Source organism: Dreissena polymorpha, chromosome 1 (assembly GCF_020536995.1).
Source record: "Dreissena polymorpha isolate Duluth1 chromosome 1, UMN_Dpol_1.0, whole genome shotgun sequence".
In the NCBI taxonomy this organism is placed as follows: Eukaryota; Metazoa; Mollusca; class Bivalvia; order Myida; family Dreissenidae; genus Dreissena; species Dreissena polymorpha.
Genome location: NC_068355.1, coordinates 189,378,616 through 189,405,073, shown reverse-complemented (window position 1 = coordinate 189,405,073; position 26,458 = coordinate 189,378,616). Strand labels below are relative to the sequence as shown.

The window sequence follows — 26,458 nt, the reverse complement described above, 5'->3', positions numbered from 1 at the left end:
TTTCTTTACTCATAATTCCTGTCGTACTTTTTTAATTTTATAAAACACTATTAGGCTTTGTTTTATTTTAAGTTACAGTGAAATTACCTTGACCAATGGTGGAAAAGGGAGGGGCGTAATTTCCCTCTTTGTTAGTATACCAAGTATAATCCATGAGAGACATACAGTTGGGCTGTTCTTCGTCTTGGATTACTTACGTTGTTTCCAGATCCACTGCGTAATAATATCTCGCGCTAAAGACTTTACCGTCGTCGCAAATAATCCCGATGTTATGAACGGGCGTGACGTCATAGTTCAAGGGCGCTCGCGGGCGTCCCTTGTACCAAATCTGAAACGCTAAAACAAGGGAAAAAAAACAAGCGATTGTTCATATAAATTGTATCACGTTTTCATGCCTGCTTTAACGAAATAAGACCGACACTGAATGTTGAAAAAAGCAAACACCCGCAGGGTAGTGACACCATCTCGTTTAATTTCTTTTGCAGTGTTCAAACGAAGATGCTGGAAAAAAACAAACAATAAAAAACATTCATCGATTGTTTGCCAATCTTTTTATCTTTATATTTATTTACTTTTAATTATTTATTTATTTATTTATTTATTTATTTACTATATATTTATATTTTTATTTTTATAACGTTTGACCTTTGACGTTGATTTTCAGATTTGACAGATGACATCAAGCAGATATGACGTCATCAGAATCTTTAAGGCTGAATGAGTTTAGCTCCAGAGCGGAAACGGAAGTGTCTTCTAGGAACTGATATGACGTCATAGGAAACGACGTAAGAACTGGGTCCTACGAGGAAATGGATTTTAAAATAAATTTCATTTACAATTGCAAAATGGTTTATAACCGTGTATTGCTTTCCCCGAGATTAAATATAGAGACCTCTGGAAGCAAAAGATGAAGCGTTACCACTTTGTTAGGCTTGCTGAAGAAAATATGAGAAGAAAAACGCTTTTTTTGATAAGTTTTTGCGCATTCTCGTGAAAAAAAGCGTTACAAAATCTGTCATTATTTTTTAATTTACGCGTGATGAATAGCCATAAATGAAACAATATCTCCTTTAAACATATAGTAAAATTCTTCTTAGAATCTATAACAATTATTTTGAAAACCGTCATTTAACCAAACTTTGAATGAAAAAGTAATTTTTAAGGTCAACCACGATTCCGGTATCCTACAGACGTACCTCATCAACGATATTGACGTTGAAAGTCCCGGTGATGACGTTGACGGGGTTGCCGTCAGTACACCGTATCGTTAACGTCAACGGCACGGCCTGGTCGTTGAAGTCGATGGCAGCTTCAGTCACGGTGCTAGAGATTTTGACTTCAAATTCTAGGAATTAAACAGCACAAAAAATCATTTGCTTGTGCGCATAACGAGAGTATTTCATCGAAAAAAGAGACATTAAAAAAATTACAAATAATCAAACTTGTCACACATACTTTCAATAGCTTATGAAAAACGAAGATTTTCAAAGATCGAAGCGTTTAATTGTTTCAATTACAGTATCATATTAAAAACAAATAATACTGGTATTATGTTTAATTCATGCACAGAGTATTAGCATCCTTAAAGTGATATAACTATTCTGACTTCCATTAAAGAGGAAATCGTCGTTCCGGATTAGCCCTTTTAGACTAGACAGGCTAATCAGGGGCGATTAATGCATCTAAAAAATAGGACAATACTTTAAGCACATGCCTAGTTGTTTCGTCAGACAAAAATTCACTTATTCTCCCTATCGAAACCTTTTTGGCGCTTCTATTTGGTAACGTACTCACGTCCCAAAAAAGCACAATGAAGTGACCGCTTAACAACACTACTAGAATTTATCAACTTTCAACAGCGATACTTTCGTAAATAGTAAATGGCTCCCAATAAGCAAGAGTTTTGTAAATTTATTATAGCTTAGTATCAGGAATATACTTGAGCATACTTAAGCCAATGATCTGACTCAACTTAGTGTTTTTCTTAATTAATGTATTATTTATTCATTCATTTTATTTTATTTATTTATTTAGTTATTTATTTATTAAGTATTGGTGTTCATAAAAGCTTTTTTGAGTTGCTAGTACGACTCAATCCTGAGTTTGCATAGAAATATGTGCGTATTCTTATCAAAGGGGGAAATCGCGTGATAGTGATGGCGAAGTCCATAGCGGCAAAAAATAAGTGTCTCGACAAGAACGTCGCCACTTTTACTATCAAGTGATTACCCCCTCTGTTATAGTTGGGATTATGAACGTCGCCACTTTTACTATCAAGTGATTACCCCCTCTGTTATAGCTGGGATTATGAACGTCGCCACTTTTACTATCAAGTGATTACCCCCTCTGTTATAGCTGGGATTATGAACGTCGTATCTTTTACTATCAAGTGATTATCTGTTTATCTGGGATTTGAGATTGTTCGTGAGCAGACCGACATTCTTCATACTCCGCTACGAGGAAACTTTATTCTTATCATTTTAGTTGTGCAAAAAAAGAGAAAAAAGCTTACATGCAAAACACGGAGCACTAATGTTTCTAATGATTATTCACCTGGTTGAGAAACATTCACCGGTGACGTCACATTTCTGATCTCATACACGGTGGTGGATGGTGACGTCACAGAACACGCCGTATCCGGGTCGGTAGTTGTAAACTTCCCGAGTAACATCTGTGTGACAGTGGAGTCAGAGACGTTAGGGGAACTTCCGGGGATCCCGGATACAAAACTCGGCGGCTGCCAAAACAGAAGGAGAATAAAAAAATCAATTTAACGGCCAGGCGTCCTTTTGGGGTTTTCGTTTGGTTAATATAAGCGCATTTATGTGAATATCTATTATTGAGGACTCTTGTACCGCGATGACTTCCGGTTCACATTTTGTTCCGGAATAACCACAAAGGCGGGAATATTTATTGTTGAGGCAACATTTGCCGGAATGATTTTTTAAAACCTTTTATTCAGAAATTCATATAAACATACACGGATTCATACTATTTATTAATATATCATAACAGTACCAATACATACTACAATAGAATATAGCATGTAATGAACAAAAGTACAATTGGTAGTTATATATTCGTGTAATCCTCATATACATTTCTTGAAAAAAAATGCACAGAAATGCAAGAAAAAAAGGATGAAAAGTTGCACGCAGAAAAAAACCTGGACAAAGAAACAAAACCATTTCGATTTACTCATCCTTAAATTTGTTTTCAGTGACAAATGTATAGTTTATATATATGATTTTTTGTTTTGTTATCATTTGGGTCTAGTATAACTACATTCATTTGAATATCTATTATTGAAGGCACATTAGCTGGGATGACTGTTTGGTATCGTTTGGTTTCGGTGTAACCACATTTACTTGAACATCTATTATTGAAGGCGTATATGCCGGAATGTTTGATCGGTTTACGGCTAATCCAGTTAATTTGCGCATGTTAGACAACCTACCGTATCAATCACTGGTTGTGTGAACGTCGCAGTGACGTCATTGTCGCCATCTGAGCAGTCGACGTTGATGACGTAAGGTCCGTTCGCTGCTCTTAGCGTTACCCCCGCCTTTACGTTAATTGTAAACCCTGAAAACGCTCTGGGATAACGGGGCTTAATGCATGTGCGTAAAGTGTCGTCCTATATTAGCATGTGCAGTCCAAACAAGCTAATCAGGGTCGACACCTTAGTTACAAAAGTTTAGGCAAAATGGCGGGCTAATCTGGGAAGACACTTTTACAATATGCATTTAACCCCCTTTTCCAAGCGCGCGTCCACACGCAGTGTTAAAAATGTTTTAATCTAAGAAAATTGCGTAAAAAAATCCTACTGCATCGACAAGAAACAACATTTATTTTATGCTTTCCGGTGGTTTATAGAGAAATATCAGTGCGTTAAACCTATAATTTCACTGTTTCAAACAGTAAATATTAACAGTGAAAACTATCGATAATTTTCACTGTTTACTGCGAAATGACGTCATTTTTTTTACAAAATGACGTCATTATCCCAGCGAAATTCATTAGTTAAACTCTTTAACAATGTATATAAACTTTAAAAAAAAAAGCATAAAATAAAAAGAAAATTTGTTGGATTCGGAGGAATATCGATTTTACTTCACTTGTGACCATAGAATGTTTTTTTTCACGAGTGGCGCACACTCGTGGCTGCGCCACTCGTGAAAATATTATTTTCTATGATCACTCGTGAATTAAAATCGATAATCCACCGAATCCAACAAATATCTTCTATTTAAATTAAACATTGAATAACAGATTTATTATAAGAAAGCATATGATTGCTTTTATTTTATTTTGTTCTTCGGTTTTTAGAAGACTGATCGACGTTTGCACGTATTTAACAGCAAACATATTTGTGGGTTTTTTAACCGATGTTCTTGATTTAAACTCACTTAATCCATAAATGTTCTGATTATTTGACACTCTTTTTTGGCAATTATCTCTATAAATGTTAGTTATTAGGGGTGATGCAGAAATCCAAGTAAAGACCCCTAAAGCACTAAGCGGACACTTAGCTGTACTGTATAATGCATGTGATGACGTCATCTTGTTAACATTTATAACGTCATTTAACGTTTACCTACAAGAACTAATCTTTACTAGAAGTAGATCTATAGATAATAATTTATTACTGCCCTTTTGCATTGCAATATATATCAGATCAGGCTTAAATAATAATATTATCTTTGGATATTCGAGCCAAGTATAATATTTTATAAAACAATAGGACAATAGCCTATTTTTCTGTGTATCATACATCCGTGAACACATTTTAAACAGATAATAAAATATAATCGCTAGAACGTTGATTTTTTAGGTAGAATATATATGTATTCATACCGTCATTAGCACTTGCGCTTTACATTTGTATGGTACGTTTTTTTTTCATGGCATTTGTGCTTAAAATATATTACATCTTAGTATCAAATAGTTGTTGTTTTTTGTTAAATTTGAATCGTTTTTACCTTTTTATTGAAACAGATGACTAAAAAGTTGATCCCTAGTATTATATTATTGATTATAAAACAACGCCTACTAGTAACTAACCGGATATAAAAATCATATCAGGCAACTTTAATATCAACATAACGATATGATTAAAAACGCTACTGTGATATCATACAGTAGAAAATGGCGCCTCGACGTGAACTGACTTAGCCAATGAAACATTAGTATCATATAAAACTTAAACTTCATGAGCCTCGTTCGTTGAAAACTAGGCTTAATGCATCTGCGTAGTGTCGTCCAGATTATCATGTGCAGTCGACACAGGCTAATCAGGGACGACATTTTCCGCTTAAGCTGGATTGTCGTGTAGAATCGACTTCATAAAAACAAAAACAACCTATAAAAGCGAAACGTGTCGTTCCTTTGTTGGCCTGGGTCCGCTCAGGGACGACATTCAGCGCATATGCATTAAACCCAGTTTTCAGGGACGACATTCAGCGCATATGCATTAAACACAGTTTCCCAAGAACGAGGATTAATGTTTTATTATTTTTTCCAGTTTATTACTTGATGCGACACCGGCAATCACTTCAAAAAGGGCGTTTTCCGGCACTCTTGCAGAGCAGTTAACGGCGTCGTCGCTATCGGTGACGCTGAACGTGTGAAGGGTCTCGGTGGCGTGCTTAAGACCGTCGAAAATGTTAGTTCCGGTCGCAGGCAGTGCGGTGAAAACCGGCGGCTGAAGTCAAATAATATAATCATTTCACAGGATATTACGTCATCACTTTGGAATAGTTTCTGTTACTAGTTGCCATTCGACACGGGTTTTCGGTGAATTTTAAGCGAGACAAAATTACACGTCAAGTCAATAATTGATATTAATATCCAAAGACCACATGCCCAATATATGAAACAAACATCTGGGAAAGCCGGAGCTTCCCAAGCAATCAGGAACGACACTTTCCGCCTATGCTAATATGGAATGACACTTTGCATTTAACCCGGTCTTCTCAGAGCGAGGCTCATTTTTTCAAACACAACGTTGTCAAACTCCAAAGCAAACAACATAAAAGGTGTGCCGGCAGGCTTACGCGCAATTGCGTGCATGGGTTCAAGTGAAAAACAATCGAGTCGAAGTGTCACTGTTTAAATAAACATATATAACGGTGTACAGCAGTTTTTGAAAGTGCATTTTAAACCATCAGGGCTGGTCGTTTTTCAAAGAGTTTTTAAATTTATACAAATAGTTTAGTGCTTTCCGAGCAATTCATCAGGATTCCCATACCCTATAATAACGTGAATTTAACTTACTGAGTCGACAATGTTGACGTTAAACGTCCCCGTGATGTCATTAAGAACGTTCCTGTCAGTGCACTTGATTGTTAACGTAAGGGAAACAGGCGGGTCCTTGAAGTCGATAGACGCCTGGGTAACGGCGTTACTGATCCACACTTCAAACTCTGTAAAACTATGGTTCTAGATTTCAGCCTTCACGCAATAATATTTCAAAGCGCAAAATGTCGTCTGAGCGTACGCGGAATGCACAGGCTTATCTGAGACGACCTTTTACGCAGATGCATTAAGCCCCGTTTTCCAAGAACGAAGCTCGTATGTGCTATGTTTACCTATGTGTCATGTTTACTTATGTGTTATGTTTAGTTATGTGTTATGTTAACTTATGCTTTATGTTTACATATGTGTTATGTTAACTTATGTGGTATGTGTACTTATGTGGAATGTTTACTTATGTGGTATGTTTGTTACGGCGCCTCCCTTAAAAAAACATTCAGCGAACCGCTCTGTGAAAATGGGGTTTAATGTGCGCAAAGTTTCTTCCCAGATAAGCCTGTGCAGTCTGCATAGGCTAATCCGGCAAACACTTTCCGCCTAAACTGGAATTTTTGCTAAGAAGAGACTTTTTTTAAACGAAAAATATCATAAAAGCGATAAGTGTCGTTTCTGATACATACTGCACAGGCTAATATGGGATGAAACTTTCCGCACATGCATTAAACCCCTTTCTCACAGAGCGCGGCCCATTTATTTTTTTCTAAATTGTTACCCGGTTTCTGGGGATCGGTCGGTGACGCCACTTTTCTGATCTCATAGACGGTTGTCACAGGTAACGTCACAGAACACGTGGTATCAGGGTCCGAAGTTGTGTCTGAGACGTCAGGGGAATTCCCAGGAATCCCAGATACAAATGTCGGCGGCTACTCGGAATAAAAGAAATAGAGGATATTTGGTGGATCTGGTAGAATATGGATTTTAATTCAGGCTTGATCACATAAACAAAACATGATCACGAGTGAATTTAAATCGATTTTCCAGCAAAGCAATTAAATTTTATTTTATGCTTACAAATGACTTTTATGGTATTTTACCTGGAGAATTACTCTAAAATAATGGCATCACGACATATAAACAATAACGTTATTTCACTGTTACTTTCACTGTTTTAAACAGTGCATTGTCAGTTTTAATTGACTGATATTTCTCTATAAACCACTGGAAAGCATAAAACCCTAAATGCAACATATGAATCACGCTCTGGGAAAATCCACTTAACGCACGTGCGTCGAGTGTCGTACAAGGCTAATCAAGGAAGACACTTTCCGCCTTTATTGTAATCTTCTTTAAAAATGCCGTCTCATCTGAGCAAAATTCCAGTTTGGGGCGAAAATGTAGTGCCCGATTAGCATGTGCGGACGGTAAAGGCTTATATGTGACGAAACTTTACGCACATGCATTAAATCACATTTTCCTAGATCTCGGCTCAAACATAAAACTTAGCGGGACCTAATTACAGCTCCACTAAGGAAATCGGCGGGTAGTAAAGTCAAGATATAAAGCGAATTTTAATATGAAACGTAAAACATTTTACTGATATGGCTGAATAGTGAGCGTCATTTAAAAAATAATTAATGTAATAAAGGGTATAAGACGCCAAAAAATAACTGTCTTGGCATGGACGTTGTCATCTTGACTATCACGTGATTACCTGCTCTGTATATGGTGGCTAAACATAAATCATAGTTTCATTTTATTGAGGCCTGAGAACAACTAGGTCCTGTTAATTTATAATATAGCTCATCTCCTGACAGTGTTGCGCATGAAATGTTTGTAAATCTTCATAACGTGTTTAAGGACTATCATATTTTCAGCTGGAAAAACATGCTCAGCAATGTAAGATATTTGTATTGTATTTTTGAAGATTTCGCGGAGAAAAAACAATATTTTTTGTAAATGTTCAAATTGGCATAACTTCACTAAAGTTTAACCAATTTTCAAATATGTTTCAGGTTTGTAATTCTTATGTAATTCTCTTAAATTTTATACCATTATCAATGGATACTCAATTTTGTTTTCGATACCACAACAACATTACGTACCTTATCAAGGACTGGCTGGGTAAACGTTGAACTGACGGCGGTTACGGCATCTGTGCAGTCAACGTTCATGACGTACGGACTGACAGCTGCAGCCAACGTCACTCCTGCTTTCACGCGGATACTGAACGCTGAAAAGAAAAGTGGTTTTATTTCATTTTCATTACAGACATTGTTTGTGAATATTATACGCATCATATATAGTAATCACGAATTTAACGAACTGTTTGAATCTGTGTTGAAAACGTTTGGCTTATATTTCAGTAGGAAAAGAGAGCATATTATTGCATACTGACATGGCAATCCAAGCAACTTTACATCACTAGACAAATGACTATAGAAAACACAACGGCGGCTCTGATCGACGTTTCTGTTAACTAGCAATTACTGTAAAATCATTTTTAAAGGTCAAATTCCGATTTTATAACGAAACCTTTAATAAATATCGATATCTAACCCGATTGGAATCATCTAGAGCAATGGCAAAAAATATTATGCTACTAAAAAAACGAAAATCTTGTTTTTCATAAACCGCTCGGGTATTTTTGCCACATTTTTGATAGAGACGTCATTTTTACACAACGCGCATGCCAAGGAAACTCATGAATTATCGTTGATTTCGTGGTTTGGTTACGAATATACGATTCCAGAGTCCGACTTATGTTTTTGTTTGGAAATTAAAAAGCCGCTCATTTTCATGTCGTTTTTTATACCACAAGAAATTTAATGCCGAAAATTTAAATTAGATAACTCTGTTAATAAAAAGCGATTAAAAGGTGGGGGGTTTTGTGAAACCATGAACCATGGCTAGTTGCGGCTACCACTTCAAAAGGTGGATTCCGGCGCTCGTATGGAGCACGTGACAACGTCGTCGCTGTCGGTGACGTTGAACGTATGGATGGTCGCCGCGGCCGCCTGCAAACCATCGTTGATGGAACTTCCGGTAGAGGGTAGTAAGGTATTCACTGGGGGCTGTAGTTAAACAATTAACTGTAATTTAATGGGCAATACGTATACGAGCCTTGCTCTGGGAAAACAGGGTTTAAAGCATCCGCGTCAATTGTCGTCACATATAAGCCTGCGCTATCCGCACTTACATATCAGAGATGATTACATTAATTCTCTTCTTAACGAGAATTATGTTTAGGCAGTAAGTAGCGTCCCTTTTAGCCTGTGCGAATTGCACAGTCTAATCTGGGAAAAGACTTCACAAACAAGCATTTAGTCCAGTTTCCCAGAACGATGCATATAATAAATAGAAGGGAAAGTGGACATCCTTGTGAAATTCCTTTTTTTACGTTAAAATATATCTTCTGACAAAATGACGATTGTTTGATAGTCATGACATTTGTTGATGATTTTGAAAGATAATATGGTTATTGTTCGTATAGATTTATTAAATGATTTTTTTTTCAAAGTGGCGAAATGAAGATTTAAAAATAAAATGAAAAAATAAACAAATTAAAAAAGCATTGATTCAAAAAATTCGTTTGCATACTATTCAAACAGGCAAGATATATCTCCCAACTTGATTAAAATAGTTAAAGTATATGTTTGTTTATTGATACAAGATATATCTCCCAACTTGATTAAAATAGTTAAAGTATATGTTTGTTTATTGATACAAGATATATCTCCCAACTTGATTAAAATGGTTAAAGTATATGTTTGTTTATTGATACAAGATATATCTCCCAACTTGATTAAAATAGTTAAAGTATATGTTTGTTTATTGATACAAGATATATCTCCGAACTTGATTAAAATAGTTAAAGTATATGTTGTTTATTGATACAAGATATATCTCCCAACTTGATTAAAATAGTTAAAGTATATGTTTGTTTATTGATACAAGATATATCTCCCAATTTGATTAAAATAGTTAAAGTATATGTTTGTTTATTGATACAAGATATATCTCCCAACTTGATTAAAATAGTTAAAGTATATGTTTGTTTATTGATACAAAAATTACAAAAAGTTTATATCGCTTTTAGTCGAAGCAAAACAATGTTTCACCGACATATGGTTTAAACTACGTTATACATGTAGTTTCACAAGTATTCGTGGTTCAGAAGTACAGAGTCAGTTTTTCCTTTATGTTCGATCCTTACGGCACGATCTTATTTGATCTCTTCCTTGTGTTTATGTTTTTAAACAGTTCAAGACCTTATAGTTTTGTTATTTATTCAATTTAATGATATTTTACGTTAATACAAAAATCTGTCAATAAGTCCATTAAAAATCTTAACAGAAATTTCATACCTATTAATTCATGCCTTTTACTTTTCATTTCTTAATTCATGTCGCTGATACTGTGCTCCGAAACGTTTCCGAAATTGCTCCTTTTACAAACCTACATTTGTCCAACTTTCAAAAGCATGAATTGTGTCCTTGACCTTTGACCTTGACACGTCACGTCTGTTATGTTAGTTTAAAATCCATTTATGTTAAATTACGTAGCGCCAATGAAAATGTTGTTGTTGTTTTTATAGAGTTGGTATTGAAAGGTATGCATAAATAGATATACATACGAACAATTTTCTTTTTAAAACAGTTTTATACAAACCTCGTCGACAATATTGACGTTAAACGTTCCCGTGATATCATTCGCGACGTATCCGTCAGTACATTTTATCGTTAACGGCAACGGAACGGTCTGGTCGTTGAAGTCGATAGATGCTTGAGTAACGGTGATTTTGATCCAAACTTCAAACTCTGTTAAACAAATATATGACGTCATACTATACACATATATGACACAACTCATAATGTACCAAAAAATTACGTCAAGCTGATCCACACTATTCACATATATGACGTTAACATGACTCATACTGAACACATACATGATGTCATATTGTACACATATATTACGTAATATTGTACACACTAATGACGTCATACTGCATTGTTAGACATAGCAAAAGAAGAAACTGTCAGATTAGATGGCCGTTTACAAGGAAATTTGAAAAGACTCAGTTGCGGCCGCGATTTAACCAAGCTTGTGATATTCGTGAGGAAACAATTACATACTAGAGTTGCGACACCTTAAGGGTTTCGCGGGATGGAATGAGTGGGAACTAAAAAAATGTGGGTTCGAAAATTTTTGGTAAGAAAATGTGGGAACACAAATTTTGGGTACTAAACAAATGTGGGTACGAACATTTTGGTTACGAAAAAAAATGTGGGTACGAAAATTGTGGGTACAATGGGTCAATGTTAAGGTTTTAGCATGGCGGACGCCGGACGGCGAAAAGACACGATACGACACGATGAGCTGGCTATGACAATACCTCAGGTATTCTCCGAAAACAGCCGAGCGCATATGCATAAGTCAGTGAGTAATACTCAACAAGACTATTGTCAAGCAAATTTGTCCCCTACCGGCTCCACCATTGTCAGAATTTATTTTATTTTTTATTTATTGCCATAGAAACCAGAATTTTTGACGTAGGAACAAAATGAAATCACGTGCATAATGTCCTTCTTGCCATCTATCCATGTTTCAAGTTTCATGAAAAAATATTAAGAACTTTTAAAGTTATCGCAGGATTCAGAAAAGTGTGAAAGACTGACTGACTGACGGACACACAGAGCACAAACCATAAATCCCCTCCGGTGAAACCGGTAGTGGACTAATAAAAGCTAGGCACGGCGTATAAAATCAGAACCACTGGGTCGAATCTGCTGAAACTTGGCCACATTATAGATTATAGTCCAAACAAGCTACAGAATGAGCGTTTTTGGACCTGACAGCGTAAAACATTAACCAATAATGGACAGCACAAAATGGGTCATTTTGTACAAAAAATGTAAACTTTGAGTGGCATTTAATGACCTTTAGACATCAGAAAGTTGCAAATTTTTAATATTCTGCACACTTCGACTTGTTTTTTTTTACAAATTTAGAAGCATTTATGCTTGGGATGTATATAAACCCTGTTATTCAGTGTCAAATTTGGCCAAAAATCACAATACAATCCCAAAAATGGCTAAGCAGCAATGCCCCTTTAACATTATTCCTTGTATTTAATCATAATGGCTCTGTATATCACACATGATAGGGCACTGCTGGGGCTTGAACCCAGAACTCATCTCACATTGTAAGATGCGTTTTTCAATTAAACTGGGCGTTAGTGAAAGTGAAAGTCTTTTTCCAGGTTTTCCCTGATTTCCAGGTTGGCTGGAAACCATGTTTAACTATGATAAAATGTTCTTTAGATGCCATGTGTATTAATATATAGGTCTATTTTTCTGAGATATTAATGAAAATGCCTTTGGGTATGTGGCGAATATTTAAAAAATCTGCAACTTGATATATGGTGCTAACACGGTAAAATTGTATGAGCCCAAATTATAATGGATGAATGCGTATTATGCGTATTATGCTTTTCTGCTAATACTATGACGACATGTTCATACAATGTCATTTTTATTAATATACATGTATATGCCAAATTTAATGAAAAAGACTTGAAAATGTGTGTCGCAAGATACCAAGTACGAAAAAAATCAGCATTTTTATGTAGGGTCATCACACGGTAAAATTATTTGTGCCCAAAATAATAATAGATGAATGCATATTAGGCTTCAATGTTGCTTATACTATGACTACTGGTTCATACGATGCCAATTTTATAAATATCTATGCCAAATTTAATGAAATAGACATGAAAATGTGTGTCGCCAGGTACCAAGTAAGAAAAAAATCAGCATTTTTATCTAGGGTCTTCACACGGTTAAATTATTTGTGCACAAATAATAATAGATGAATGCATATTAGGCTTCAATGTTGCTTATACTATGACTACTGGTTCATACGATGCCATTTTTGTAAATATCTATGCCAAATTTAATGAAATAGACTTGAAAATGTGTGTCGCCAGGTACCAAATAAGAAAAAAATCAGCATTTTTATATAGGGTCTTCACACAGTAAAATTATTTGTGCCCAATTAATAATAGATGAATGCATATTAGGCTTCAATGTTGCTTATACTATGACTACTGGTTCATACGATGCCAATTTTATAAATATCTATGCCAAATTTAATGAAATAGACTTGAAAATGTGTGTAGCCAGGTACCAAGTAAGAAAAAAATCAGCATTTTTATGTAGGGTCTCCACACAGTAAAATTATTTGTGCCCAAATAAGAATAGATGAATGCATATTAGGCTTCAATGTTGCTTATACTATGACTAATGGTTCATACGATACCATTTTTATAAATATCTATGCCAAATTTAATGAAATAGACTTGAAAATGTGATTCGCCAGGTACCAAGTAAGAAAAAAATCCGCATTTTTATGTAGGGTCTTCACACGGTAAAATTATTTGTTCCCAAATAATAATAGATGAATGCATATTAGGCTTCAATGTTGCTTATACTATGACTACTGGTTCATACGATGCCAGTTTTATAAATATCTATGCCAAATTTAATGAAATAGACTTGAAAATGTGTGTCGCCAGGTACCAAATAAGAAAAAAATCAGCATTTTTATGTAGGATCTTCACACGGTAAAATTGTTTGTGCCCAAATAATAATACATGTAGATGAATGCATATTAGGCTTCAATGTTGCTTATACTATGACTACTGGTTCATACGATGCCATTTTTTAAAATATCTATGCCAAATTTAATGAAAAAGACTTGAAAATGTGTGTCGCCAGGTACCAAGTAAGAAAAAAATCAGCATTTTTATGTAGCGTCTTCACACAGTAAAATTATTTGTGCCCAATTAATAATAGATGAATGCATTTTAGGCTTCAATGTTGCTTATACTATGACTACTGGTTCATACGATGCCATTTTTATAAATATCTATGCCAAATTTAATGAAAAAGACTTGAAAATGTGTGTCGCCAGGTACCAAGTAAGAAAAAAATCAGCATTTTTATGTAGGGTCTTCACACAGTAAAATTATTTGTGCCCAAATAATAATAGATAAATGCATATTAGGCTTCATTGCAGGGTTGGCATATTGACTGGTCAATTGAGTATTGACCGGGCCGGCGGTCAATACCTGGTTAAAACTGGTCAATACTGGTCATTACTGGTCGATTGAAAATTGTAGCATTTAAACATTACAAAGAATCCATTTTATATAAAATCAATAATTATTCTGTAATTGATAAACTTTTGTCTGAGTTATTTATTTTTAAAAAAATCTTTAAAGCTGTAAAAAGTTACTTCTTAATTATTTATGGAAACAGCCTCAAATACATAAGGACTAAGGCAATATCTTTATCTCAGTGTATCACATCTGTTACTAATTAGCCGGATTTTACATAAATTCCAGGTTGATAAACACAACAAGGTAAAGGTACCTTGTAGTCGGTGAGATATAATAGTAATACAGTTAGTAAGGCTCGTACCCTGGGTACTGTAAATATACTAAAACGTACGCGGAAATTTTAACACTTAATCGGTTGTTGTAGGCTATTTTGTAAAAATTAATTATGTTTACATTTATGTCAATTTTCTGTTAAATGGCATTTATATTATCAAAACTCATTGTTAAAATCAATAATGTGATTTAATTTTAAATCTTAAATTGTTCAAAGTCGCGTCATTGTATGACGTCGTCAAGTATAATATTTTCCGCGACATCGCAAGTTCACTTTTTACCGTCATAGATTTTTTTAAAGAAACATTATTTGGTTACCAAGGTCCGTTAAATGGGGAACACCATATTCGGTATTTATATTATGTTTTAACAATTAATTAATGCTGTGTAATAAATATTGTATAAGATATTTCGATATTTATTGAAAATGTTTCAAATTGTTATTTATGAAACCTCTTATTCTAATGAGTGTATGCTATTATATTATACTTTGAAAAGCATATCTGTTGTACTATAATCTTATTATTCATTTATTACTGTTAATTTCATTTATTGTAGAGAATCGTCAATGTTACATCTAGTCACCAATGCTTGTTGTCAGTGTTAGTCGTAAATGCTTGTGATCATTGTCGTCGATGTTAGTCGTCAATCCTTATCGTCATTATACATGAAGGAAATAAAAGCAGAAACAGAGACGTATTCTTGATTACTTGCTTATTCCTACGGCGTCCTCTCAACACTCATACTAAAAAGCATGTTGATGCAGATTTTTTAAAAGAGAAGTTTGTTTAAGGTAAACAATATTGTTTTACGTTAATCGGTAGCATGTTTAACGACATCGGATTTTTGGCGGATATAAAACTCGGATACAATCTAATATTTGCGGGTATGTTTAAGTTTATTTACCGTACCCAGGGTACATGTAACTAAAATTAAGAGTACCCGGGGTACATGTACCAGTAAGTAGTACCCGAGCCGAGAATGATCAATCGAGCCTCAGTAACTGAGTGATGGTATATGGGATAACATGCACTGAGGGTGAATATTTTTCACGAACAAGTAAATTGAAGGTGTTAGAGATGCATTGATCCATAAGATTTAAAAGGGTAATTAACCACGGGCTTATTAAAATTAAAATGATGACATTACATTGTACCAGCTGTTTATTGTTGTATACTGTAAGCTTGCAATATTTTAAATAATGTAAACAACTTACCTTGTATTAAGTTGGCACATTGTTCATACATGCCATAATTTGTTAGGTCCAAAGCGGGACATTCCATAAAAATTTGTCGGGACATTTGACCAAAAAGCGGGACACCTAAAACGATTTATCATTCCATCTTTACTGTAGTCAGTATAGTACTAACAAATACTCTTGATACTTTTATTCAAGACATAAAACATCTGATATGAAGCATGGAATCTAAAACATAACAATAACAGTTTTATAAAAATAATACAATAGCAAACAACGAGGATAATATTCATCTTTTAGAGTACAAATTCTGGAACATTACGACAACAATACTCATCTCATTATATTAAATTCAATGGCAAACATTAACGCAGGGGAGGCTATCCAGTACACTGAAAGTACGGGTTACAGTAAACTATCTACCGAACAGTTACATCAGTTACACACGGAATGCATGGCCGTACACATTTCCGAGGTAGGTTTTTGGTGCAAACCGTCTTTGTGTTCATTTTAACTCTCAACAACGCCTCAACCGTTTTTACACAAACAAAAACAAAAGGACAAAAGAAGTCTATGGATGCTTTACTCGAATTATTTATCTCTAATGTTAATAATCATATTTTGTTTTCTTCTTATATATACAGATTAAACTGAATTGTGAATTGTCAGGCGCTGTATTGGGGTAGTGTCAAACTGTCATGAATAACAACACGTTGTTTTTATTACAATAACACAAGACAATATGGGTACCACTTTTACTGTTTGTTGCGATGTTTTTTTAAGCATGTATCCATGGGCAGTTTGTTACTTGTCAATTGTCGCGGCTTAATTGGAGTAGGGTCAAACTGTCATGCATAGCACCTCGTTGTTTTTAGCTTAATTGGAGTAGGGTCAAACTGTCATGCATAGCACCTCGTTGTTTTTATTACAATTACACCCAATTACACTAGATAGGATGGGTATCACTTATTGGACTGTTTGTTGCGATTTTGGTATATTGCACATTCGGATTATCCCGCTATTTATGAACTGAACATTGAATGTAAAAGACTCATTAATGACGTAGCGTTAATTTTACAAAACAATTGTTTTGCAAACCGTTTCAAACAAATACAAAAATAAACACAATTTCAACATTTATTTCATTATAATACAACTATCGATAGCAATAAGCGACCACTATCTTGAAGACCACCATGGTGTGAATGCCTGATGAAATCAATAATTAGCCGATAAATCGCAGATAAGGTGTCATAAACAACACTGGTACACACGATAAGTAGAATCGGATTGTTAATTGGGGGCAATAAAGGGATTAGCGGGGGTAAGTGTTAGCGAAACAGAGCTTAAATAGCGAATTTTATTGGGAACCTATAGACCTTACATCGTTTTTTACGAATGTCGGGACAAATCGTCTCATATCGGGACGGCGGGACAAAGGGCCCAAAAGCGGGACTGTCCCGCCGAGATCGGGACGTATGGCATGTATGACATTGTTGTCAGGTGTAGAAACTTTTTATACTTATTTTTGTTAAGTTGCACTGGCTGAACCAAAAGAATTATGTAGTCGTTTCTAAATAATCACGAAACAACCTACTAATGCATATATGCTTGCCAGTAACTGAGTTTGTGCATTTCCATTCATTATATTATCGGCCTTGGCAAACAGCGTAGAATCAGATGAGACGCCGTGTGGTGTCTGCTATTTCGTTACGCTGAAGATTTCCATATCGGATTATCCGCGGGTGTTTTTCTGTCAAATGTTATGGTTTTTCAATAGATCGTATACTTATCTTCAAAACAGCGAATTAGCGTTCACTTTACATCATTTCTGATGATCTTATTTTGTAAATATTTTCTGAGTGTTAATTCCTACGTTGCTATGTCGTCAGCCATTCTGTTCTGTTCTGTGTTCTTCTTGAACCCCCTTTGTAGAGGAACCAAACAATCGTTTGTAGACAGTGAATAATCCTCCACCGAATATAAACACTATATTACACGTTCACACTATTCACTCCTAAAATCACACACCTTTCACTAGAAATAAGTCTATCCACTAATCGCGAATATATGCGACTTAGAACTGTACGCGCGATTTTTCATTAGTTGTTAAAATATTAAATGAGATAAAAATAAAAATAAATCATTAAATGAATTTACGGAAGGCCGGAGAGTGCTTCTGTACATACATTAGAATTGTATTGCCTTGAATAAAAATACCCAATAAACACTATTGCCAGTTTAATTAAGAATTATGCCCTTCTTTAGTTTGTTTTTTGTGTGTGTTTGGTACGGGGTGGTCGCTGGCTTGCATTGGTCACCAAGAGCAACTGACGTGTCCTGTCCAGACCGTACAACAACCGTCCACAATGCTTCTCAAACTCGTGAAATTCTGAAGACAAATGGGTTTTCAGGAAAGTCTTTAAAGTTGGCCAACTGTTGATGAGTATGTAGAGCTGTTCGTCTACGGGTAAAGTATTAAATGAAGTCTCTGTTATCGCCCCCCACTGTCGTTCTATGTCTACCATAATTGACTGTCTAACACTATGTAGGGCACTACACTTGAGCACAAAATGTTCTGCGGTTTCGTTCTCTTCACCACACATCTGACATGTTGGGTTTATGTCATACTGGTTAAAGTTCTTACGTTTTGTTTGGAGCATGTAAGTCCCTGTGAGTAACCGTACCTTTGTTTTTAACCGTTCTGACTCTCTGGCCGTATATTCCAATGAGAGCAAAGGGAGAATCTTACCAGGCACATACTTATCTTGTCTCAGGAAAAACAATGTAGAATATAAGGGTGTTAAACTGTCTATTTGATCACTCCAGTAGCTATGAACCGCCTTGAGTACACGTGTCTTCCATTTTCCCTTCTTGGGTGTGTTGTCAGCTAAGTCAGCAACAGTCCCCAACTCGTACTTCCACATTATATGCTGAACTTGTATGAACCAGGATGAGCTGTCAACTGATTTAAAGCTAATCTGACGTTCAAGTAGCGCCCACTCAATACTGTTTCTATCTTGCGAGCATATAGTATGTAAGAAGGTCAGTGCCTGTATGTGAATTTGTGCTTCGATCGGTAAAAGTCCGGATAGAAGATATACTGCCGCATTGGCTGTGTTGTCTGGTAGTCTAAGAATTTCTTTAACAAACTTTCTTTGGAATGCTTCGAGACAGTTTATAATGCGTTCAGGAGGTAATAACAGTTCCAATCCATATAAAAGCACGGGAAGAACATAAGATTTGTAAAGATGAATAATGGACAGTACATTTAGTCCCGCTTGCCCTTTGTAACCACTACCGAATATACTATATGCTTTCCTTCTTGCTTTTTTTAAATTTTCATCCACATTAGCTTTTTGGTTGTTCAGCATAGAGTCAGTTCGTATAATACCGAGATGTATAGCTCTTTGCACAGATGGAATTTCGTCATTGTTCATGAAGAGGGGAGTAGACACGCCCTTTTTACGTTGGTGACTAACATGGATATGCACGCTCTTGGTAGGCTGTAACAGGTATCGCTCCATATTGGCGAATTCTGCTGAAATGTTTAACAGTTCCTGCGCTACATTGGCCGTTTCGGCACATAAGCATATATCGTCCGCACAAGCACTGGCCGAACAGTTGACGTCACCAATAGTGGATCCCACCCTGGCTTCTTGTAGGCGATCAAGCAGCGGGTTAACGTAGACCTTGTATAGGTCGGTGCTCAGTACTCAACCCTGCCTAACGCCCTGCTGAACACTGAACTCAGCCGAGACACGCCCCTTCCACTTAACTGCACTAGTGGAGTCCCTATGGAAGCTATCGATTAGGGACCAATGTTTGTCGTATACTCCAATGTGACCCAGTCGTCGCATAAGGTGTTTGTGGTCTACTACATCAAACGCAGATCTCGCGTCCAGAAAGATCAAGTGCATTTCGGATCTATTGTCATGACATTCACGATACAGTTCTTCTACTATAAAAGCTGAATTTAGTGGTGAAGAGTTCTTAGTAAAGCCCCGTTGGAATATATTCTGGCTGCTCTTTATGTTTGGTGCTATCCTATCGCGCAGTATTGCTTCAATGACCTTGCCAATCACCGGTAGAATTGTTATGCCTCTATAGTTCCCTGAAACATTGGGTTCACCTTTGTTTTTGAAAATGGGAGTCACCACACCTCTCTTCAAAGCCGCAGGAAACAGTCCACTAGCAAATACATGGGATACAACCTTTAAAAGATACTCAAAGGTGCTGTCTTCACAGTTCCATAAATGTTCGACTGACATGTTGTAAACATCAGGCGCTTTACCAGTATTCAGACTTTTAACTGCTTTTTCAAGTTCAATTTTAGTTACAGGTTGGACGTATTGATTGCGGTTCATATTCACAGTCAGTTCGTATTCAATATTGACGATTTCATCATATACATTGTCGAAAAGTTCATTGGCAGCCTGTTGCCCAAGAGCTTCAAAATGATCATGAAAACCACATAAAATTTTATCTTCTTGGTACCGTTGGTTACCTACGTATAAATCAGTAATAAACCTGCCCTGCTTGTTACGTTGGCTATTCACTAGCTTATGAAATGTTCTAGAGTCATATTTCCTGCTTTCAATTATCTTCTGTTTTAGTTTTTAGTCTTTTTTCGCAATTGCCTGCCTAACACTGGATCGTAGTGCCCTCTTAGCCAAGTTCTTTTCAGTTAATAAACTACTCTCTCCACGCGGTCTATCCGCCCGCTTCCAAGCTTTGTATGCATTTTTCATGTTCATGACATTGTCTCTAATTTCTGGGTTCCACACCTTTAACTTAGGTTTAGAATTAAACGGTTTCCTTCTACTGGCAAGATTTGACGCAGATTCACTCATAAGCTCACAGAAATCTTTAACAACCTCCTCGACATTATCATCATCAATTTCAGTTTCTAGGGTTGCGAGACCGTCCTTGACCCTAATGGAATATACGTGTTTATCAATAGTTCTCCAGTTCACCCTAGTGCTTATTACGCTCTCTTCTGGCTTTATATTTAAAGTAAAATTACACAAAAGTTCAACCTTTATAGGATAGTGATCCGATGTATTTGTCCGCAGGTCATTAAGTACGACCTTTCTTGAAGTGATTAGCACTGATGGCACGTTGTACAGAAAAAAGTCTATCTCGGTGCACTCATTGCCTCGAGGGTCAAGGTATGTTTCCCCGGAATTCTCAAATTTAAGATCAAAGTCATTTACCAGTTCTTTCAAGTAATTAAGTCTTCTAGATCCATGAGCCCCTCCAAGATTTTCGTTAAAGTCGCCGCCCAAAAGGATATAATTGTCAGTGTTATATTTTAAAATGATTTCCCTTATCTGGTCCACACAATCGCAAAACTCGGTCACATTACCGCTCAACCCTCGACAGGGCATGTATACAGACACTATGACTAATCCCTTATTGTCCTTGAAGTTAGAAAGTTGCAGGCATTGAATTCTGTTTCCTCCGTCGTCAAGCACGGTCACTTTTGGATCAAGTTCTTTCTTCCATAAAACACCTACCCCGCCAAAACCTCGCGGAAGCTGTGTAGGCAATAATGGGTCATTGTAATCTGTACCTTTTCCAACAGAGTTTATGTTTTCGTGAACTTCACTTAAGAGATCAGTTTAAGACTGAAATAGTCAATGTTCTTGCACAAGTATAATATCGTTACGCTTAAAAATGTCCGCTATGGCGAGTGTACTAGTCACAATGTTCTTACAATTAAAAGAAGCTATCCCTAACGTTTTTGGAGACTCGCTACTAGGTTCAAAACTAACACTCGATTCCGACCGTTGCGCTATCTGGGAATGTTCCGATGTTTGACGTGGTACAAAAAAGGATGCTGATCAGGAAAGCTCCTTACACTAGTGCCCGCCGGTAGATACATCAACGGTTGACCATGGACATGTCCAGGCACTACTGACACACGTTCGCTATCACTGTCTATACTGTTGCGGTTCGGTACACTCTCTACTCTGTCGCTGTAGTGCATTGCTGTAGAAACCACACTTGTCGTTGACAACGTAACAGGGGGACAGCTGTTAATGTTCGTAAGGACCGGCGCAGCGCAAGCACTGGCGGCGGCTGTCGAAACCACCCTAGTCGTTGACCGTGTTACAGGGGGAACGCTGGTAATGTTCGTTATGTCTGGCATATCACAAACACTGGCGGCTGTCGAAACCACACTAGTCGTTGACCGAGTTACAGGGGGAACGCTGCTAATGATCATAAGGTCCGGCGTAGCACAAACACTGGCGGCGGCTGTCGAAACCACACTAGTCGATGACCTTGTTACAGGGGGAACGCTGTTAATGTTCGTTAGGTCCAGCATATCACAAACGCTGGCGGCTGTCGAAACCACACTAGTCGTTGACCGAGTTACAGGGGGAACGCTGCTAATGATCGTAAGGTCCGGCGTAGCACAAACTCTGGCGGCGGCTGTCGAGACCACACTAGTCGTTGACAGGGTTACAGGGGGAACGCTGTGAATGTTCGTAAGGACCGGCTTAGCACAAACACTGACGCCGGCTGTATGCACACCTATATCACTCGCGGCTTCTAGTACACGATTGCTTGAAACAATATGGCTCTTTTTGTGCCGAACAGGGATATTCTCGCACTCAGTATCATGCAAAAAATTGTCTTTAAATATAAACTGCTCAAGTTCATTTTCTATTTTGTCAAAAACAAAGTTAGTTAGTCTGTCTTGTAATTTAGTCAATCTAGCCTGTATCGTGCTATTAAAGCCAGTCTGCACTTTTTCTCGCGAAGACTCGTTAGGAATTGGATCGGCATCATGCCGCTTATCATTAACACATTCTCCCGCCTCAAGACGTTCAAGTCTCTTAGCAACCGTTTGCAGTGTAATTTGTAATTCTTCATTACGGGCTTCTAAACGTTTACAATAGGATTCTAATTTATTAAGGTCTTTAAGTTTTTCTTGGTTTTTAAGCTGGAGTATCTGAACCTCTTCTTCCTTTTTCTTTACTTTCAATTCACGTTCTCGTATATCACTCAACTTAGTTAAACAAGAACATTCTGCGCTGCTAACTTCAACACTCTGCACTAGCTTCTGCCTGGAGGTATCGTTACTACTTTTGCGCGACTCGACACTTACAGCACTAACAGTAGTGATTATCTCTGACTCTTGTAACTGACCACTGTCCATTTCATCGTGTAAGATATCGAGAGCCACCGTGCTCTCTGTTGCCTTGGTTACCTTTGGAATTTGTAAGCGCAAATTAGAGTCTGATTTAGATTTTGACATAAGTTTAGGTTGGTTCTTTTTGTCAATATGCGATGCAACACAGTATGTTTTTAAAGACGTTTGCTCATCAAGGCTAACACCAGTTTGTTCGCATTCATTTAGCGTTTTAGACGGTGTACTTGTGTCAGAAGTTTTACAAAATCTACAGCAAAACGACTCGTCGTGAGACGAAGCCAATTGTTCAATTTCATCTTTTTTAAGCTTTTGGCAATGATAATGGATCCAATGAGAACCTTTGGTACACAGCACACTATTTGTTTTGCATGCACGGTTACAACCTGGGCATTTATCAGAGTCTTCTCTACAGTTATTGATGGTTATCGCTGCACCAGCTGCAGACAGAGCATTTGTACTTTGTTTTGAAAGAAATTCGGTCAACTTTTCAACCAGCAGGTCATTAAACACTTTCAAATCTATATTGTTGCTTACGCACAGAAAGTCTACAATAGCATTTATATTTGGCATATCGTCTTCCAGAAATTCCATACAGTTTTTACCATTAAGGAGAAATCTACTTGTGGTTACATAAATGTTGAGCGTATACCTGACACCATCGGCTTTAATGACTCTATAGACCCTTTTGGTTCGATTGACTCCAGTATTGTCAAATGTGTCTGTGACTTTCACGTTACAATTTTGCTCAGACAGTTTATTAAAGTACTGAGAGAGTGCAATATCAATTAATTCAAACAGCACTGCGTCGGTTGAGAAGACTATATTGCCTTCACTGAGTTCGTATGATACGACATGAGCTCTTTGAGCGGCCTCAAGTTTGTTCCTTAGCAATTTGTCGATGTTCAGGGCATAGTTTTCAAACTTCTGTGTTTCTGCTTTCGGCAGAGGTTTCCTATTTCGAACTTCCAAGGCCATGCTTACCATACGACCACCCCTCACGTACCAATAATATGAATTAATCAAAGGATAAACAGTGATATTTTCAAGCTGGCTCTCACGACCTGCTATCAAGTGCAACAATGTTGCAATTAGAAAAAGATACACAATCATTAAGATAGCTTAAGAAGGGACAACAACAGTTTGCCTACAATAACCCATAGGGACGACAGTAAAGCTACTTGAAAAGTCGTAAAAGTGTCTAAATTTGAGGACACTAAACAGTGTTATTTCCACACCAGCACTCACGGCCTGTGACCACGTGCAATCGGTAAAAGTTACAAAATCATAAAAGCAGTTTACAAAACAACAAATTGTCTACAATAAAACATTGGGGCAGCGATAAAGCATCTTAGAATGTCATAATAGGGTCTGATTTGAGAACCCTAGGCAGTTTTCTTTTTTACACTGGCACTCACAATGCTGCAATCAGTTAAAGTTACAAGACCATTAGGATAGCTTGAAAAAAGAAAACAACAACAATGAATTGCCTTCAATAAAACATATGGATGATAATGAGGCTACTAAAATGTCATAAAAGGACTAAATTTAGACCCCTAGAAAATTTTCTTTTCACACCGGCACTCGCTACCTGCACCACGTGCAACAAAGTTATTCACAATAACAGTTTCAAAGACATAGAATAGCTTGGAAACTACGAACTATATACTAAAATGTCATAAGAGGGACTAGATTTAAGGACCATAGACAGTTTTCCTTTTCACAACGGCACTCGCGAACTGCACCACGTGCAACAAAGTTATTCACAATAAAAGTTGCAAAGTCATTAAAAAGCTTAAAAACTACGAATTATCTACAATAAAACATAAGCACGGCACTAAGACTACTAAAATTGTCATAACAGTGTCTATATTTAGGGTAAAAACAGTTTTAGAATGTCCAAAGTAAAAAAAAATCCAAGATGGCGGCCAATATCGATTTCCTTTGTCCACGTACACACGCAGTTATTTATCTACACCGAGCACACAAAAATTGGGAATTTGGGCAAATAACAAAAGTCCTGTCTTTCTCTTATAGCTGTTCCTAGTATTGCCGCATCTCCTCCACCCGAATAATAAGTTAAAAATCAGTTAAAAATTTAAAAATCTAAAAGCATAAAAAGCACGTCCTTCCACCACAACACCGCCACCAACCATTTTGACGGTTGGTTTGTTTACTTTCGGTTTCCACTACAAACGAAATTAATTGATTTGCTGCTCGCGTTTATTTATTGATTAAATAATAAATTATTAAACCCTAATAATGTAATTGTCTCAATATCATTTATATTCAAGATATTATCGGATAAATAGAATACCATTCTAATACCAGTGTGTACTTACATTTATCTCGGAAAGCCTAGCCGTGTAAACCTTTCTTCAACTCGTCGCACACAATACGTTGAATAACACATAGATTTATGTCATGTTTATTAAAAAACCACACTGTGCACAAAAGACATGCATGTGTACTTCCGATTGATATTCAAACACAATTATTACGTCTTTGTTTATCGATTAAACGCCTAACTTTATATTAAATTAATAACGCGTAACGTCAGTTTCTTTGTTTCGTAGCAAGATGGAAGCTAGCCTAAGCGCTTTTCATGACGTCATGCGCGCGTGCTCTTTCCCATAAAAAATATTTAAACGCAAAATACTCGAAAACTTGATTTTTCCCAGGTATAACGCCTACGCCAACAGGTAGATCGCATTCTTGCCATATACATGTCAAATTTCAGCAAAAGTTACCGACCAGTTTACAAGGCGCCCAAATCGCGACTATATGCCTCAACTTAATGAAACTTAGCCCCCTTTATCATTCGTTCGATTGAACGTCATCAATCATGACGTCCAATACATCACTCATTCCATATAATATAAAACGTTATCTGTGAAATGTCACGAATGTCGATGTTTAATTTGAAAGAATTGCCAGAATCAAAGCTCTGCTCTTTTACTAAAATGTGGTCGGGGATCGAACCCGGTACCGCGTCGCTATAAAAGCTAGCTCATAATGCAAGGCAGTATAAGTTCTTCTTATACCGAACCCTGCTACATTAAAATTGAAGGAGATATGTTTTATAATCTCACATACTAATGCAAAATAAATGCGATTAAAAGATGAATGAACGGACGGATCGACGATGAGACTTCTATTGGTTCAATTGCTTTGTCGGCTCAGTTACAATTTAGAAGTACCCTGTGTACTCTTAAGTACTCTTAAGTTCACTTAACTGTACCCCGTGTACAAAAAATACGCTTAAAGGCACCCGGTCATACCCTTAGGTACTTTCTTACTCAGTATGTATTTTCCGTACCACGGGTACTTTGTAGTATACTTATGAACATCCGGGTACTTTTAAGTACATATAGTTCCTGAACCGATGAAC

The 26,458-nt window shown here is 36.7% G+C and overlaps 1 protein-coding gene across 1 annotated transcript; it reads right to left on the bottom strand.

Annotated features, from left to right (window-relative positions):
* Nucleotides 1-228: 228 nt before the first annotated feature.
* On the bottom strand, nt 229-9,159 carry LOC127865195 (uncharacterized). The gene is made up of 9 exons (XM_052405179.1): nt 9,150-9,159; nt 8,358-8,485; nt 6,277-6,390; nt 5,533-5,704; nt 3,458-3,585; nt 2,554-2,737; nt 1,197-1,345; nt 646-799; nt 229-336 (listed from the first exon to the last, which is right to left on the bottom strand). The coding sequence occupies exons 1-8, from the start codon at nt 9,157-9,159 to the stop codon at nt 680-682; spliced, it is 1,005 nt and encodes a 334-aa protein (XP_052261139.1). The 3' UTR covers nt 229-336; nt 646-679.
* Between the last annotated feature and the right edge of the window lie 17,299 nt (nt 9,160-26,458).

Bases quoted from the DNA above. Each gene is read 5' to 3' on its own strand.
- LOC127865195 (XM_052405179.1), bottom strand. The intron at 3,586-5,532 runs GTAATAAACTGG...GAGCGTTTTCAG, and splicing joins GATTGCCGGTGTCGCATCAA to GGTTTACAATTAACGTAAAG. The intron at 1,346-2,553 runs GTGAATAATCAT...TTTAATTCCTAG, and splicing joins GGTGAATGTTTCTCAACCAG to AATTTGAAGTCAAAATCTCT.